The 18,660-nt window shown below is 38.4% G+C and overlaps 1 protein-coding gene across 4 annotated transcripts in view; it reads left to right on the top strand.

Annotated features, from left to right (window-relative positions):
* Positions 1 to 409: 409 nt before the first annotated feature.
* The window catches only part of HOS15 (WD-40 repeat family protein), a 39,596-nt gene continuing 21,345 nt past the window's right edge, over positions 410 to 18,660 (top strand). Inside the window, exons 1-5 of one of the 4 annotated variants that reach the window (XM_088943941.1) lie at positions 410 to 732; positions 14,004 to 14,149; positions 14,383 to 14,758; positions 16,067 to 16,161; positions 16,289 to 16,335. In XM_088943941.1, the coding sequence (XP_088800067.1) occupies positions 672 to 732; positions 14,004 to 14,149; positions 14,383 to 14,758; positions 16,067 to 16,161; positions 16,289 to 16,335 (725 nt within the window). In that variant the 5' untranslated portion in view covers positions 410 to 671. Of the gene's footprint in view, positions 733 to 14,003; positions 14,150 to 14,382; positions 14,759 to 16,066; positions 16,179 to 16,263; positions 16,336 to 18,660 lie in introns of all 4 variants that reach the window. The other 3 variants (XM_088943939.1, XM_088943942.1, XM_088943940.1) reach the window with 3 other exon arrangements.

Raw genomic sequence — 18,660 nt, 5'->3', positions numbered from 1 at the left:
CCTTTACAACATTTTTTCGAGAATATCTCCGTACTTTTGTGCCTCATGGGGAGATATTCCCAATGCAAGGCAGTGATGGCTGTTCCAATGGGCTTTGCTTTGAGCGAATCTGGTCTCTCTAAATTATTGCATTTTAAAATTAGAAGCCAAAGTGACGCTGTACACAAAATAAAGTGAGGGTTCTAAACGGGAATTTTCCCTTTTTTTTTTAATTTCCATCCATGGTGTGTCCATGTTTCATTGGAAGATCGCATGGAGTCGCAGCATTCTGGAGCAAAGAGGGTTACCGGTCGATTCCGCAAATAGTCAACTGATCCAACCAACCACGCCAAATGGATGATTCGGATCTAACGGTGATACAGAAAATCTTGATGTGATTTGCATCACCTGTACATTTCTCGGTCTTTTCTCTTCTTTTTTCTAACGAGTACGACAGTGTCGCGAGGGGGCTGCCCCATATCATGTTCCGAAGTAATAAAAGCACGCAGAGGGAGAGAGACGAAGCCTAAAACAGAAAACCCCATTTTTCCCGGTGTTTTAATATTAAAGACGAGGCATCTCTCTGGCAACCTATCCATTTCGAGAGCTCGCTTCCATGATTTTTTTCTCAACTATAAAAAGCCGTTCATCACATCTGAACTTCGGTACTTGCCGCTGGTTACTTTGCAACGATGGTCTCCATCACTTCCGTTGAGTTGAATTATCTCGTCTTTCGTTACCTCCACGAATCAGGTCGGTTTCATCTTCTCTTCGGAATAGAAACATTAAAAGTTTCTTTTTTTTCTTCCTAGGGTTTTTGTTCTGCCAATTACTTATACTTCGTCACTGTAATCCAACCAAACTAGGGTTTTTAGGCTTCCCTCGGTGTTGGCTTACGTGATTTCTTGCTCAAGATAAGATTAGAAAATGAGAATGTGAGAGAGTTAACTTCGAGGATCGAGGACATCCTCAAAGCTCTCGACATAGTGGTCTTAATTCAAATAATTTCCTTCTCATCTTAAAGATTCGTACAATATATGTAGACTCATAGGGAACTAACGCGACTAACCCAAACCAACTAAGTCCCAACTATTCCACTAACAAGATACCACCAAGAAAAAAATTTAAATAGTTAGAAAAACATGCAAAATATAGTTTTTTTTTTTGCCCTATTGATGGGGGTAGTAGTCAAAATTCTCAGATCTGTGGACGTTGATTAGCTCTTCATTTCCCATGGTTTTCTGATTTTTTTTTGGTAATCTAATTCATGAACTTGCAGTGCCACCATTTTGTGAATGTATCGTAGTTTAGAAACAACAGTTTACCCAAAAAAGTTTAGAAACAATTGTGTTGGGTCCAAAATGTTGCTTACACAGAAAACATAACTTGTTATGCATGCAAAAAAACACAAATCTGTGGAGATAATAGGGTATTACCTGTCTTAACAAAGTCTGGAGAAAATCAGAATTGAAAGCATTAAAGTATTCTCATACGAAGCATCCAAGCTAGAGGACTTCTGAAAAAAAAAAAATATTTAGATTGCTTGAAAAAATGATGCAAAAAGAAGAGTAACCGGAAATCTTCAATGAACTGGAGGACTTATTATTCTGATAAAAGGAAAAACTGCAGAACTTCCAATGTAGTTTGGAAATGCATAATAGGGATTAACCTTTGTTTTAAAAGTGGGAAGTGCAACTAAACTGCAGGTAGGCACTACTTTTGATAAAAAATTTAAAACTTGTTACATAAGAATATGCAAATCAAAATATAAAAAAAACTTATAAAAAAGGCAAATCAAAATTGTAAGAAAATCCAAAAGCCTATTAGCTTAATTGGTTAGAACTTTGTGTTATTAACATGGGAAGGTGCCAGCTCACTTTCTGGTAAAGTATCTAGCTATTTGTAGTGCAGACCTTCGATTGAATCCCGTATTCACCAGGGCTGGGGAATGGTTGTTTGGGTTAATCCAGGAAATTCAAGCACAAGAGGAGGGGATGTAACTTGGGTCAGGTTGCTTAGGATTTTTTTTAAAATTTTTTAAGATAGATAAAGAAAAAAATTATTACTAAAATAAAAGATTGCAGCTTAAATATGGTGACAAGAGGTCATCCTCAAACCAAGAAAGAAACAAGATAACAACAAAGTTTTTTGTTTTTAGTTTGAATGGGTCCATAGTCAAACCTGAGCCTGTTGAACTTCTTCAAATAGAGCAACAACCTGACTTGCACCTTTGATGCAACTCAAATATGAGGAGAGAATGTGAAAGAAATTTGCTCAAAGAATTGAGAAAGAGAAAAAGGAAATTGGATGGCACTTTACTAATATGAGCGACTTGCAATATGAAGCAACAAGGTTGGGGACTCACTCACCCAAAGAAGAGGGGACTCACTCAGTCTCAACTCTCAAAGAAATCTCTAAGCTTCTCAAAACAAAGGGAATAACTTGATGCCTCTAGCTTGAGATTACAAGGCTTTATATAGAGAACACAAACTAGTAGTTGGAGCATTTAATGTAAACTAGCCATTAGAAATTCACCAACAAACTAGTTGTTGGATCTTTTAATGAACTAGCTTTCAGAAGTCCACTAACAAGTAGCCATATGATTCTATGTTTCTTGGACCATGACTGTGGGCATCAACCTCTAATAGGAAGGGTGTTTAGTAATAGCAATGGTGTTATTTTGGCCTTGTTTTCTGGTCCAATTGGCTTTGGAATTTTACAGAGCAGAACTAATAGCTTTACTTAAAGGACTGAGATTGGGAAAAACCCTAGTTACTATGATTTGGACGTGGGGGAAGATTCAATTGTGGTTGTACGGTGGCTGAATTTTAACGACATTGGAACTTGAAAACACAGACATGCCATAAGGGAGGTAAAACAGTTGCGTGGGGAGTATAAGGCTACCTTTGGATGGACTTAGAGGCCAGCCAACAGTATGGCCGACAGGAATGATCAGAAACAACTATTTTGGGGGATGGCTTCTGTAGGTGGAAGCGTGTGACATTAATCAAGGAGCCATGTTTGCTTTCCAAAAAAGGCACCATGGTAATGAGATCTGAGGTGAAGCCTAAATAACTAAAAGGATAATATTGAACATGGCTCTTTCATGTCCCACATTGTTTATGTTAATGAAATCCAATATTAGCTCCTAATCAACTTTACCTCCAAACTTCCCATTCTGTTTTCCCACTTTCTTATATAATTTATTTATATTTTCTAATTATTATTTTTAGTAATTATTTTATTTAAGTTAAACTCTTGGCCTGGTAAATAGCACCATTGGTATTGTTAAGCAAAACAAATTTCATTCTTATAGTGTATTTTTTTTTGATCAGTAACTCATAAAAGGACTTTATTAATTTTAAAAGAAAGTAGAGAAACAAGACATAGCAGAAAATGTAGAATACACGAAGCGTCTAAACCCCCCAAAATATTACAACTGAGTCCAAAACATTGTCTGTCTCCGAACCCCTTGCTTAGCTAGACCATCTGCTAGGCTATTGGCAGATCTTATAACCCAATTAACCTGAATAAACATACCCCTAGAGAGCCATTTGAAACACCTAAGAACATTACTTAGATGCCAAGATACTCCTCCCTTCTTTAGCCATTCCAGAACTATTTCAGAGTCACCTTCAATAATTAATCTTTCAATACCCAATTCTTTGGCTTTCTCAACTCTAAAAGGAGCTGCCAAGAATTCTGCAGATGCCACATCACCTTGCTCAATTGGACCTGAGAAGAAAGAACGTATATTTCCTTCCACATCTCTGTTTACTCCTCCAATTCCAGAGGGGCCAGGATTGCCCACACAACACCCATTGAAATTCATCTTCGACCAGCCACTTGATGGAGGTTACTAGGCCACTGTTGCTATCTGTCTTCTAGAAGAGGAAGCAACTATTAGCCCCCCAAGATCTGAAGAAATTATGATCTAAAAGTCTGAAAACAGATGCAATGTTTTAACCCAATGAGGTTATGATCTCGATCAAGGCTTCCTTATTCCTGTCCTTGTCCCCAAATATTTTTGAATTTCTTTCCTCCCAAACTGTCTAAACCATTGCTGCCCTGACCACATTAGCCTACCTCTTTTATTTGTACAGTTGCAATTTGAAGGGCTAAACAATCCTTCCAAGCTGACAGGAGGGAGCCATTTGCAACCAAAAAGTGAAGCAAACTAATCCCAAATAAAGCCAACAGAGAGACAAGAGGTTAAGAGATGAAGTTCATTCTCACCATTTAACTTACATAAACAGCACCAATTGGGGGACAAACACCAGTTTGGTCTCTTCCTTTGGAGCTTATCACATGTCTTAATGCAGCCGTAATACTCTTCCCAATAAAAAGCACTGACTCTAGGAGGAATGGGGGAACGCTAGATTTCCCTAACAATGAAAGGAGAGTGGGAAGATGAGGAGGCTACATGGGAATTAAACAAAGATTTACAAGTGAAGAGCCCAACATGATTTAGAGTCCACACCCTACTATCCATACCCCCATCCCCAAGAACCACTGAGTTCAGCAATGTAAGCAAATCAGACACACTGGGGATTTCAAATTTTCTAAGGTTTCTAGTGTAGCCCAAGTTTCAGTTCAACTCAAGAGGGGAAAGAGAGGGACTAATAAATTCTAACATTGGTCTACCTTTGAGATTGGAAAGAGTGTAAAGGGAGGGAAAGATCTCCTTCAAAGGGGACTCCCTGGGCCAAATATCTTCCCAAAACCTAATTTTTTGACCCGAGACCAAATCAATAGCTAATGTGGCTAAGGAAGACGGAAGAGAGTCATGGATGGATTTCCAAGGAGTAGCCATGGAAGCTCTATGAAGACAACCAACACGCCATCCATTGTTTGACAGCCCATGAACACTTTTTTTGATCAATACCATGAACACTTGGCACCACTTTATGCCAAAGTCTTTGACTTTCTTTCGGAAATCTCCATAGCTATTTACTCAACAGGGCCAAGTTTTTTAATCTCAAATTTCCAATCCCTAACCCCCTTTTACTTTTGACTTTATCACCTTCTCCCAACAAAGCAAATGATCTTTCTTCCCTGTCCTAGGTTCCCACAAGAAGTTTCATAATCTTTTCAATTTTTTCACCACAACTTGGGGCATCCTGAAAACTGACATATAATATGTTGGTAAAAAAACCGACATATAATAAACAGGAAGGTTGGCTAAGATGGATTTAAAGTTATTCTCCCTCCTAGAGAACTATAATTGCATTTCCATCCAGCTAGTCACTTCTCAAACATTTCCACCATTGGGTTCCAAAAGCCGAGTGATTTAGGGTTGTCACCTAAAGGTAATCCTTAGTATTTGAGTGGCCACTCCCCTTTCTCACACCCCGAGGAATCAGCCATATCTGATATCTCCCAACACATCTTCCTAAACATTAATGCCAACCAATAAGCTTTTATTCCAGTAAATCTTCAAGTTGGATACCTTCTCAAAAAGATTCACTACCAACTTCAAAATTTGCACCCCATCTCTATATTCCCCATCACAGGAGACTATGATATCATAAGCAAATTGCAAGTGAGTGACCAGAATTCTATCCCTCCCAACTGACCAACCTTTAATCAGCTGCAATCTATTGGCTCTAGAGATCAATTTGCTTAAAACCTCAGATACCAAGGTGAAAAGGAAAGGTGATAGTGGGTCACCTTGCCTAGGACCTCGAGTACCTTCAAAAAATTGACTACCGACCCATTAACAAGTATTGAGTAATGACTTGATTGCAAGCATCCTCTGACCCATTTACACCACAACTCCCCAAAGCCACATTTTCTCAAAATGTTAATTAAAAACTCCCAATCCACAAGATCGTAGGGTTTTTCCAAGTCCAACTTTTTTTTGGTGGTAAAATAAATAAATTTCGTTAAAATGAAAAAGAAGTACATCCTTTTAAGTGATAAGAAATCACCAAGAAGCAAGAGAACAACCAAAAAAACCTGATGATTGCTAGCTTACCAAAGACGATCCATATTACAGTATTACACAATTGAAACTCCAGCACTTCTCCAAGATTATCCCCCAAATCCTCCTTGAAACTTGACTGGAATCTGGTAATATCAACACCCAATCTGCAACAGTTCTGCTTATTGCTGATACTAGCCTTTCCATTGACCACGACTTATCTTTAAAAATTCTTCTGTTCCTTTCCTTCCCAATATTCTAGCAAACTGTGAAAGGGATATGGCTCCAAATTATTTGTGCTTTCTTACATCCTCTAATCCTTGGCCATGACGAAAAGATTTCTGCAGGTGCTCTTGGATCAAAATTCTCAATCCCAAATATTGCTGCGAACAGCTTCCAAATAAAACCAGCAGTCCTGCACAGGTGACAAACATTTTCCTCCTGCTCTCTACAAAGAACACATGTTTGCCAAATTAAAGCCTCTCACTTTCAGATGGTTGGCAGTTAGAATGCTGTCCATTGCCACTAACCATTGCAAGTACTTCCACCCTTGGGGGCACTGGATTTCCCCAAACACCTCCAACTTGATCTGAGCTTGAAATACCCCTATATGAATCAAGATAATAGGATTTCACAGAGAATTTTCCATTTGAACACTCCTTCCACCATAACTGATCCCTTGATCGATCTGCAATTTTCATCTTCTCTAGTTTCGCCAGCAGCACAATACATTCCTCCACCTCCCTATCCAGCAAAGGTCTTCTGAACTTTGGGCACCATACTAACTGATCCCCTCTTCTCTCATAACAATTACTGGTAGTTATTTCATCCTCAGTCAGCCTATACAGTCTTGGATATAACTCACTTTGTCTACATCACACCAGTCATCCTCCCAGAACCTGAGTCTTGTTCCTTCCCCTACTGAAAAACATGTCAAACTTCTGAATTCCCGATTGAACTTCATGATCCCTTTCCAAACACTCACCCCATAAGATGATCTCACCTCCCTTGTCTCCCACCTGAACCTAACCACTCCGTACTTCCCAGCATAGTTTTCAAGGCGCCAAGGTGAGGCTAGGTGACCATGGGGCGCCCGGGCGCCTAGCCCTCGCCTAGGCAATGGAATTTAAAAATAAGGCTTGCCAATGGATTTCTACACCTTTTGAACTAGTTTTTTTTTTGGTTTTATGTATTCTGCACTTACTTTTGTGCTTGTATTTCTTGCTGTGTTGCTTCAAGTAGGCAAAACAATATATTAGAGTTGCAACTTCCAAGTTAGAAGTTAGAACTTGAAAGAACTGAAGGGGGCGAAGCCTCTATTTTAGATAAAAAATACATAGGGAACAAATACTAAAATAAAGGAAGAAAATGAAAAAGAAAAGTAGGGGGCGGAGCCCCTGTTCTAGACCAGAAAAGTTGGTGAAAAAATATTAAAATAAAAGAAGAAATATGAAGAAGAAAATTAGTCCGCCCCTGTTTCAGAAACCAATGATGAGAACAAAAAAAAAAGCTGAAAAAATGCAAGAAATTAAGAACAAAAGAAGGGGGTGGAGCCCCTGTTCTAGACCCAGAAAATCTGGTGAAAAAAAACTAAAATAAAAGAAGAATGTGACGAATAAAAGAAGGGGTGGAGCTCCTGTTCCGCCCCTGTTTCAGACACCAATAATGAGAAAAAAAGCTGAAAACATGCACTTAAGAACAAAAGAAGGGGGCGGAGCCCCTGTTTTAGTCCAATAAAATGATTCAAAAACTTGGAGAAAAGATAAAAAAGGAAGAGGAGAAAAATGGGGCATAACTACTGTTTTAAACCAGGAAACAGAGAACAAAACAGAAACTGATTAACTCACCTTGACTTTAGAGGACTGTGTGGGAACGATGGAGGGCTGTTGTTCTCTCCTCTTCCTCAGTTCGATTCTATTGTCAAAGTGAAACCCTCGAAGATTAATTTTGTTTTTACTTTCCTCTAAACAAAAGCATGATAACATGCAATAGGTTCTATAATAAAAACTAAAACAACCAATAAAATATTATATATTATATATTTTTTAATTTAATAAATATTTATATAGTATATATTTGCTTCAGCCCCCTAAGCATGCGCCTAACATAGTTGGTGTTTGGGCGAGGTGTTCTTTGAAAAGCGCCTAGTCGCCTAGGTGCCCGTCTAGGCGTCGCCTTTGACAACTATGCTTTGCAGCCACCACTCTTCTCCAAAGAGAATTTTCCTCTCTTCCTAAACTGAACCTCCATAGCCACTTGCCAATCAAGGCCTTGTTAAAGACCCTCACCCTCTACTTTGGTCTGCAAACCTTTTCTCAATTTACCAAGTGAATCTTCTTACCCCCTCCTCCTTTTCCCACCCATTCCCATAAGAAATCCCTTTGAATCTTCTCCACTTTTCCAGCAACTTTTGGAGGAATCTTTAAGAGTGACATGTAATAAGTTGGTAGGCTCAAAAGAACACTCTTAATTAGGGTAATCCTTCTGCCCAAGTATAGATATCTTGCTTTCTACCCATCCAACCTCTTTTCAATCCGTTCTATCATTGGTCCCCATAAAGTTCTTGAGTTTGAATTTCTCCCAGTCGGCATCCCCAAATAAGAGAAGGGTAGTTCCCCAATTCTGCACTCAAAAGCCTTGCACGCTCCACCAGCACATCTCTTTCCACTTTCCTGACTCCAATCATCACACTCTTGGACAGGTTCACCTTTAAACCTATTAGAAGCTCAAAGTTTGCTAAGGTTGATCTCAAATTCATAACTTGATAAACTAAAGCATCCAGAAAAATTAATGTATCATCTGCATACTGCAAATGGGAAATGCATGGCCCATCTCTACCCACCTTGAACCTGCTAATCAGACCCAACTGACTACTCTTCTCCAACAACAATTGAAGCACTCCATAACCATCACAAATAGCAACATTTTCCTTCTTTCTTGATCTCTTTTGAGCCTCAATTCGCTTACTAGCAATTAAATTATGATCCACAATTTGCCTATCTTGAATGAAGGCCCTTTGAAACTGAGAAATCAGAGACGGGAGTACCTTTTTCACCCAAGGGATAGGACTTTAGCAATGATCTGTATATGCTGGTTACTAGACTGATAGGTCTGAAATCCCTTAGATGGATAGCACCTGGTTTCTAGGGTTAGGGACCAAAGCTATGAAAGTGGTGTTAATCTCCAAGCTAATTTTACCCTTGCTATGGAATTCATTGAACACTCCAACCAAATTCGCTTTGATATCTCCCAGCAATCTTGATAGAAAGCCATTGTAAAACCATCAGGACCTGAAGCTTTAGATTTGTCCATTGAGAAAATTGCTTCCTTAATTTCCCCCTCAAATCTTTTTTCCAGGAGCTCCACTTGATCTTCTCTCAACACCTCTCATTCTAGACCTTCAATTGACCATCTCTCATTAAACTATCTTTGAAAGAATGCTCTAAAATGGTCCACCAATGTCTTGGCTTCTCATTTTGATTTCTGATCTTAGTGTCCCCCACACATAATGAAGTAATTAGACTCTTCCTCCTCTTGCCATTTGCAATGCTACGAAAATATCTTGTATTCCATCTCCTTGATCCATCTCTCTCTAGATTTTTGTTTCCAACAAATTTCATCTCTGTAGAGGGGGCCTCTAAATCATTCTTCAAAGACCACCTCAAACCTTTGTCACTATCAGATATAGGACCATCCACCTCCTTCCTATCAATTTCCTAAATCTGAAAGATCAAACAGGCTTTCTTTTCTTCCAATCTCCCAAGTTTCATTTTAGTCCACTCTTTTATTTTCTCTTTGAGCACCTGCAACTTCCTTAGGAACTTTTGGCCTTCCCATCTTGGAATCTAGATTTGAGAAGCCCACCACTCCTTTACCCTATCTTTAAACTCCGGGTGGGTAAGCCACATGTTTTTGAATCAGAAAGGGATTGGGCCCCCATCGAATCTCCTTTGAAACAAGCATATCGAGAAATGGTTTGAAGTAATTCTAGGCAAATTTCTTCCTAGCAAGTCTGTCCAATGCTCTTCCCAGTCTAGTGACACTTACAGTTTGTCAAGTTTAGAACATATCGAATTAGCTTGAAGATTAGGCCATGCAAATCTCAATTGCCCCAGAGAGATATTTTAATCCAAAGGCCTCTATGAACTCATTAAATTTTAATATGCTTGTAGTGACCCTTCTACTTCCATTTGATTCTTCCACAATCCTGATTATGTTAAAATCTCCCCCTTGACACCACAATCCTTCCCATAGTCCTCTGATGTTTGCCAACTCATCCTAAAACAGGTTTCTTTCTTTGTAAGAGTTTGGCCCATAGGCCCCATACACATTTGTGTGAGAACCCATCCAAACCCATCATGTACATTCCTTAGTTTTACATACACTAAATATTTACCCACCATCTCTTTGATGCATTGCACGACTTCATCCCTCTAGATTGTTATGATACCCCCCAAACCTCCCCATGATGGGGCAAAGTTCCACCTAATATTACTCTCTCCCCAAAAGCCTTTGATCCATTTGCTATCAACCTCCTGGATTTTGGATTCCTGAATAAGCACTAAACCTGGTTTTTCTTTCCTCAACGTTTCCTTGATTATTCTTCTCTTTGTCGCACTTCTTAAACCCTTCAAATTCCAACCAGTGATCTTCGTGGTCTCAATTGATGTTTATCCCCCAACCCTTAGCTACCTACGACCTCCCTTTCTTCTCCTACTGAATTCCTTATCCCCTCGTACATCATTAATAAGTTTTTCAACTTCATTCAACTTCCTCCTTTTCTTAACCCCCTTCCCTTTACCTGCCCCAAAATGTCCTTTATTTTCCGTACCAGTCCCTTGTTTTGTCTTAGAAAGCTCTAATTCTTGGTACACACCCCACAAAATTTCCCCTTACACCATCCACTCCCCCCTTTAGGCACAACCATGGGCATGCTAGGAACAATGATGGAAGTTGGTAAGTCTGCAAAGGCAATGAAAGGGAAATCAATACTCAAAATCAAACTATTAGAGTTACAAAGATTACCCAAAGAGTGTGAAGGAGCTTGCACAATAGGCAAAGAGGTTTTGTTTCTCTGTTCCAGCATAAGGTGCCCCTTTTTATTTAATTCAGCCTTATCTGAGTGAGAGTGCAACATACTTACTCCAGTCTGAGTCAACATTGCATTTGTTACTTCAATCGGATTTTCTAATAAGGTTAAATGGTTTCCTTGAAAATCCTTTGTCTAGTCATCATGAGCTTGTTGCTTTAGTAAGTCTGTTTACTTTCCTTCTTGATCACTAAAAGGTCCCAACTACAACTGGCGGGAGCTGTTTAAACCATTCCTATAATGAAGTTGCACCTTTATAATATTTTTTGTGCAAACGGAGGCATTGTAAGAGAAGTTGACTCCCTTGTACTCCTTGTTATTCTTTTATTTTTTGGCTAGGAAAATCACCAGTATGAGTACCACTAATATTTTCCATTCGAATAGTGTGTCTAGGCACATAGGGGTGGATTTGAGCCGAGCCGAGCCGAATAGTACGAGGCTTGAGCTCGGCTCGCTAAAGTAGTACAAGAAGCTCGAGCTCGGCTCGTTTATTAATCAAGCCAAGTCGAGCTTTTCACGAGCCGAGCTCAAGTAGCTCGTGAAGAGCTCGGCTCGTGGGCACCCCTAGGCACCTGTTGTCTTCTTCGTCCAAGCATACTTGGATTGTTTCTTCCAATCTGCCAAAACTTGATCACTCTTTTGAACAATTAACATCTTCAGAATCGCCAAAGCTACTCCATTCATTTGCAATATCGCCTCTCCAATCCACTTTGCTTCTACAATACCATGGATTGGGTTTGTCTTGGAAGGAGGAGGGGTGTTTCATCCATTGTAACTGATTAGACTTCACTCCCTGTTGGTTCACAGAGGTTGAAGGGGACAAAACTGGACCCAAGTTACCGTCACCCATTGACCTGCCTCCATAATCCCACATGACTTTTATGTCATCCTGGAGGTTGGGTTTTACATTTAAATCGATTAGGAGGTTCTAGTGATTTAAAAGGGATGCCTAGGTGCACAGGTGAGGCGCATTTTAGGGTATGGTCCTTACCTAGGTCCTAGGTGCAACACTTTCAAAAGGTGCATGCCTGGTGTGCCTAGGCGTGCACTTGATGCGCCTTGTGCCTCAGCCTAGGCATGTGCCTTTGTTAAATTTTTACGCTTTTTTGCTCTTTTTTGAACCTTGCGGCTGGGCCAGGGGCTTTGCCCTCGGACCCCCGACCATGCCCCTTAAGGCAAGCCCAAGCAAGTTCATGTTATAATTTTATTTGCCTTTTAGAAGATATTTTATTAGGATAAATGAATGAACAACATTAACAAATAGGGGAACCCTAACATGGACTTGTTTGGGCTTGCCTTGAGGGGCTTTGTACAAAGGCGGTTCATAGAATCAGGAATGCAATATGTTTTACACCACATGAGCTACTTGAAGTAATGCAATTGAGGGAAATTTTATTTTAATCAATATTTGAAGGAAAAAATTGATTGTGGGTTTTACATGCTTGAAAATGTTTTTATATCTTTGATTTTATTTTTAAATTTTCATTTGAATACGCTTTAGATGTTATGTTTATGTATTTTAATTTTAGGTAATAGGTTTTTCAAAACATTTATTTTAAAATTTAAGTTCACATTTTTTGTTAATATTATGTTCAATATCTTTTTATTTTTTACATTTTTTTTTATTTTTGTGCCTTGCTTCAAAAAAGTAAGCGCCTCACCTTCTGCCTTGCGTCTCAGGCACAAATTGCCCCTTGCACTTCTTTTGCGCCTTGCGCTTTTAGAACACTGGATGGTTCGCCCTTGGGCCCTTTTCTTCTCCACTCTTATTCTTTGCTTTCCGTAGAGCCTCCACGTAGGATAAGTTACCATCAGTCTTGGCATTCTTTTTGAATTCAAATACTTTTTGAAATTTAGAACCAACAGCCTTGTTCAACGATACTTATAATTTAGCTGGTGCCATATAATTAAGGCTTCTCTAAGTTGAGTTTGCCAATGTATACTAGTACTTAATCTTGATTTTGTTATATAATTATCATTAAAAAATGAAAGCTTATAAAATTCTTTGAGTTGCTGATAAAAAATTGAAAATTAAAAAAAAACGGAAGCTGCTGATTATAGGCTTAGAGTTGGTAGATTTTTTTTTTAAGGGAAGGATCCAGGTACTTTCTACATGTTATGGCCATTTCCTTTTGACTTTATTAAATATACGGGATTTGCCAGATACTTTAGTGATGCCTGGAACTTTTATACAGAAGAAATTAAAATTTTGGTGGATATATAAAAAGCTTTGTAATATTTGAAATTTTGGAATTTTGTTTTTTAGGCATTTGTATTATGCAGTGAAATGGAAATGCTAGTTCTCTAGTCTAATCTTAGTTGACTATGGACTACTATTTATTCATGGATTTAGTTTAAATTCTAAACCAGTCTCAATAGAAAGTCAAAGTCATTTTTATTAGATACATGCTTACATGTTAAATTATTTTGGTGGATCCTAGATGTTAATTTGTTATCTAGAGTTGTGAGGTAATTCTCTGAGTGTTGTTGAAAGCTGAGTTTGGCATGTCTGCAGACTTTTGAAACTGAATACCTTCCTTTATATTATACCCAAAAGTTTGTGCAACAAGGTTAGAAAAAATGATAGTAAAAATATTTTCATCTTAGACCGTAATGTAAATTTGGATATTCGTTCCTCACACATTGAAATTGGTTATCGAGCTTTCTTGGTCTTAAATGTAGAATCTGATGCATTTCAGCATTTGAAAGATTTGGATGTCATAATCTCTCACTTTCCATTCATAAAATATCTGCTTTAGATTTGAAGAAATATGTATCATAACTTACATTTCGAGTTAACTAGAAGGCATGGATTTGTTATTTTTTTGTCCATTGCTCATTTAGAAACATCAGGTCCTTGTTTGGATTATTTGGTGTATTAGCTAAGTAGGAGTGGTCACTGTTTTATATTTGTAGGGGAACTTAGAAATTTGGATTTTGTTTCAAAATTACTTGCATTCTTCCTTCTAATGCATGCCATTTGGGTGCTTGTGCTTACATACTTTCCTTCAGGTTTCACGCATTCAGCTTTTGCTTTAGGATATGAGGCTGGAATCAACAAGAGTCCCATTGATGGTAACTTAGTTCCACCAGGTGCTCTTGTTACATTTGTTCAGAAAGGACTTCAATATCTTGAGCTGGAAGCAAACTTGAGTAATGTACGTTTATCATCATTTGTTTCTTTTTCTTTCTTGTAATTAATTGCTTCTAAAAATTCAGTTCTCTATCAAAGAAAGATGCAACTTATATTATAAAAAAAAATCAAAGATAAGCATCTTAACCTGATACTCAACTGTCTTAATCCTAGCTATTTCGGGGTTGGCTTATGCATCTTACTTTGATAAATTTTGAAGGTTTTTATGCTGATTCTTGCTTGTTTTAAGCTTTCCAGAGTGATGCAGATGTGGATGATGATTTCTCCTTCCTTCAACCTTTGGATCTTATTACAAAAGATGTCTATGAACTGCGTCAAATTATAAAAGAGAAAAAAGAGAATCTTCAAAAGGAGAGGGCAAAGGATAAGGAAAAAGAAAAGGATAAGGAGCTTGATCGGGAACATGAACGAGAACGAGGGCGAGAAAGAGAGAAGGAAAGACAAGAAAAGGAAAAAGAACGGGAAAAGGATAGGGAGAGGATAGAAAAGGACAAGGAGCGAGAAAGGGAAAAAGAGAAGGAAAAGCAGCATGAGGATCACATTGATAGAGAACAAATTAGAGATCGTGAAGATAAGAGTACCATCAAACTGGAAGACAATGGAGTTTGTGGAGGTAAACTATATGATCCGATCTGTCCAGAGACTCTTGAGTTATTCCCCAATATTTGGACCTACCAAATCCTAGCTTGGTATGGTGGTTTTTTAGCCAGCTGAAACGTAAGAAATATTGACAATTTGAGCTTTTTAGGTTAGGTTTCTAATTAGAAAATAGAATCCTTATTTGTTCAGCTATGCAGTAATTAGAAACAATATCATTCATGCATGGGTCTTGTGTAAACTTGCTTACGCAAGATCCATGTATTGGGGAAGGCTTTTTTCTGATTAGGTTTCTAATTATAAAGGCTGACCATGTTTCTTTTGAAAGCAGCTTTATGGTAGCTTCCCCTCACTAATTAGGTCTATAATTATAATTTATAAAGACTGACCATGTCACCTTTGGGGTGGAGTCGTAACTTTGGCAGAATGCCATTCAATTTTTCTTCTTAATTCCATGGGTATCTAAATTCACATCCTGAGAAATTTTGTTTGTTTGTTTGTTTGTAGTAGACATCCTAAGAACTCTGAAATAATTATTTGTGCATTTGGTTTCATTTGGTTGTCTAAACTACTTTATACATGCTTTAAATATAATTTTTACTCAATGTACTTTTGTCCTTAATTGAGGTTATATGGGGTGGGGCTTCCGCCAACTACGCACATTTTAACATTTTCATGATTTCATCGAGTAGGGATACATTGGCATTATGTTTTAAGTTGTTGAATTAGATGGGAAGATATTTTTAGAATAAGCAATTTATTTTTCAAAAAATAGAAATAAAACCCTTTACTTTTTAAATTAGGGGGGGATATGAAGGAAAAGAGCTGTATGCCTAAATATATTATGTGAGTCCTCATTTTTTGGTTCTATCTCTATCCTTTCCCTCACATCATTATCTCATTTGTCCCCATAATTTGTTTTTGTTCTAGCCTTTGGAAGCTATTCCCTAATAACTATTCATCAAATTTTCTTCTCTATTCTGTTTAGTGTTTCTTAATTTTGAAAATAAAAAAAGCTAGCTTAATTAACCCTTCCAATCAAGGCAGGATTTGTATCTGGTAATTAAATAGGTATTTGTTTCGCATGTTTGCATAGGTAACTCCAATTTCTTCTGATAACGCATCTTCTCTTGGAGAATCACAAAACCTTCATGGATTTAACAAGCATCTAGATATAAAATATATGCACTTTTGACTTAATACAATTGTACTTTACCTATTTCTCCAAAAATTTATATATGCATGCATACTTTCATTCTGACTACTCACATATTAATACTCTTGTATGGGAAATTATCAAATATTTTTTTGATCTGTTTGCTAGGGCCAGAACCAATGGATATATGTGTAAACTCCCCATCTTTGCCTTGCGAAATTCCTAGCTCTGATGTAGCTATTTTGGAAGGACATACTTCTGAGGTTCGGTGTTGCCTCATGTATTTTCTTTCTTCCTCCAGTTCACATTTTATGTTTTTTTTTATTAATTCTATACCAGTATGCTTTCTATTGCTTTTCATAAAGATTCTCCCCTTGCTTGTGCTTACAGGTTTTTGCTTGTGCATGGAGTCCAGCTGGTTCACTTTTAGCATCAGGGTGGGTACATATCTGTTGCTTTCATCTTTCATGCCCTTGCAATTTAAATCTTACTCTCTCTTTCTTTGTTCAATAATATGATGAAAAAATTTTTATCAGCAAATTAATTTCACTTATTAAGTAACTGAAACAAAGTAGAAGTGTTTTAGCAATTCAGTAGTAGACCTGGGCCCGTCTTGGGCTTGGCTTTTGCCAAAATGGTGTAAAGTTGGGCCTGAAGCTCAGCCCTTGAACAGGTCTATTCAGTAGCCTAGATTACATCAAAATACAACTTTGCCCAAAATAAAGTAGGTCTATCAGCTCCCTGTTTTGCTAGAACATTTGCCCATCCATTTGTTGTATTTTTTATCCAGCCATATTTAGAACTAAACCTCTTTGCAAGGAGATTGTTGAGTTGTTCCGAGTTGTTTTTTATTTAGTTAGGAAGTTGTTGGGCTTTAGGCTCAATAATTTATGTTTTTTTAAGTTGTGACTGTTCAGCTATATTAGTAGCCGTCCTACTAAGGGCATCCTTGTAATATTTCATCCTTTAAGTTAAGTATAAATATAATGAGAGGTAGGCGGCTAGGTTTAATTCTGAATCCTGGTTGACTTACTACTCTTTTCTTCTTCTCCTTTCTTCTCTACTGCTGAAATCTTTATCTTCCCCCTCTTTCCTTTCACAAGAAACTCGACTAAATCTGCAATTAGTTATTTCTACTTGGTATCAGAGCGGGCCAAAGGTTCCTTGAAGTTGTTCTCTCATACAACCCTAGATCGACCGACTGCATGGTGATTTAAGAGTCTGATCGAAACTCTCAGGTAAGCCCAATTTTTGGATTTTTTTGGTGGATTTGTGTGCCCTGTAGCTGGTTTAGGGTTTCTCATCAAAATTAGGAAAAACTAGAGAAAGGGGAATAGTCCTGTTTCTGTTGGACTCTTCAATTTTGACCTAGGAAGTGGTACCCTAATTTTTTAGGGTTCCTTGGAGTTTTTTGTAAGGGGCGATTCAAGTCCTGCCTGATTTGGAGGCTTCTAGAGAGAGCGACTGCCACTTCTCTCTCTTCTCCCGTTCCACAGAAAATGAATCTTTTGTGGGAAGAAAGTCTAGGACACCAGAAAGGTGTTGTTGGTTCCAAAAAGTGTTTTGTTTGATCTTGTTGCAAATTTCAATTTTTTTCTCTACATTTTTTGAGAAGCATGGAGGGTCACGGAGTTGAAAATAAGCCCGAGAGTGAAATGAGACCAGTGAGAGGAGGTGCTGAAGACCCTTTTGGGGCTGGGACCATTACTACTGTTAGGTTGGATGGTGCAAACTTAGAATGGTCACAATCTGCAAAGATGGCCATTGGTGCTCGTGGGAAATTAGGGTATATCACTGGTGAAGAGGTGAAACCTGAAACTAGCAACTCCCGGTGGGTACATGAGATATATATGGTGATGATTTGGTTGTGTAATTCCATGTTGCCCTATATAAGTAATTTTTTTTGTGGGCAAATACAGCTAAGGAAATACGGGATGGGGTTGCAGAAACCTGATAGAGGGAGAATGTTGATAGGGCTTATCAGTTGAGAAATCAGATTATTTCTACAAGGCAGGGAGATAGACCTGTTGCAGCTTATTTTTCAGCCCTTAAAACCCTGTGGCAGGAGATTGACCATTTAGAGACATTTGCTTGGGAAACCACTAAGGATGCAACTACCTATCAGAAACATCTAGAGAAGTAAGGGTGTTTGAATTTATTGCTCGCCTTAATCCTGAGTATGATATTGCACGGCAACAACTTCTTTCCAGGGACAGTGTTACTCTCTCCCAGGCATATGCCTTTGTGTCAGGGGAGGAGTGCAGGAGAGATGTGATGATGAAAAACCTTATTCCTGATCAGTCTGCCATGGTAAGTGCTGTGAAACCTAAACAAAGTGGAGATCGGGGTGGCGGTGAAATCAAGAAGGAAGATAAAAGAGATTTGATCTGTGACTACTATAAGAAGCCTAAACACACAAGAGATACTTGCTGGAAGCTTCACCCACATCTTGTGCTGAGTAGATTGAAAAATAAGAAGGGAAATGCACACATGGCAGTTACTGGTGACATTTCGGCCCCTCCTACTACAACTGCTTTGGAGTCTGTTGCAACTGCTGCAGTAAGGGCCGAACTTGAGAGGAATGGGCTACTTCTGAACCAACGGGATACAACCAGTTCCAGTTTAAGCGCAAGCGGACAAGTTATAGGTGGCACTAGTGGAGTCCACTCTACTTCCTTTGCTTACACAAGTAGTTCACACGTCACTGCAAATTATGTTTCTACTTCAGGTAAGGAGGGACCTCCTTGGGTTATAGATTTTGG

Source organism: Nelumbo lutea, chromosome 5 (genome assembly GCF_056320005.1).
Source record: "Nelumbo lutea isolate HS-2025 chromosome 5, American lotus-T2T, whole genome shotgun sequence".
Taxonomy (NCBI): domain Eukaryota; kingdom Viridiplantae; phylum Streptophyta; class Magnoliopsida; order Proteales; family Nelumbonaceae; genus Nelumbo; species Nelumbo lutea.
This window is presented reverse-complemented; position numbering and strand designations above follow the sequence as displayed.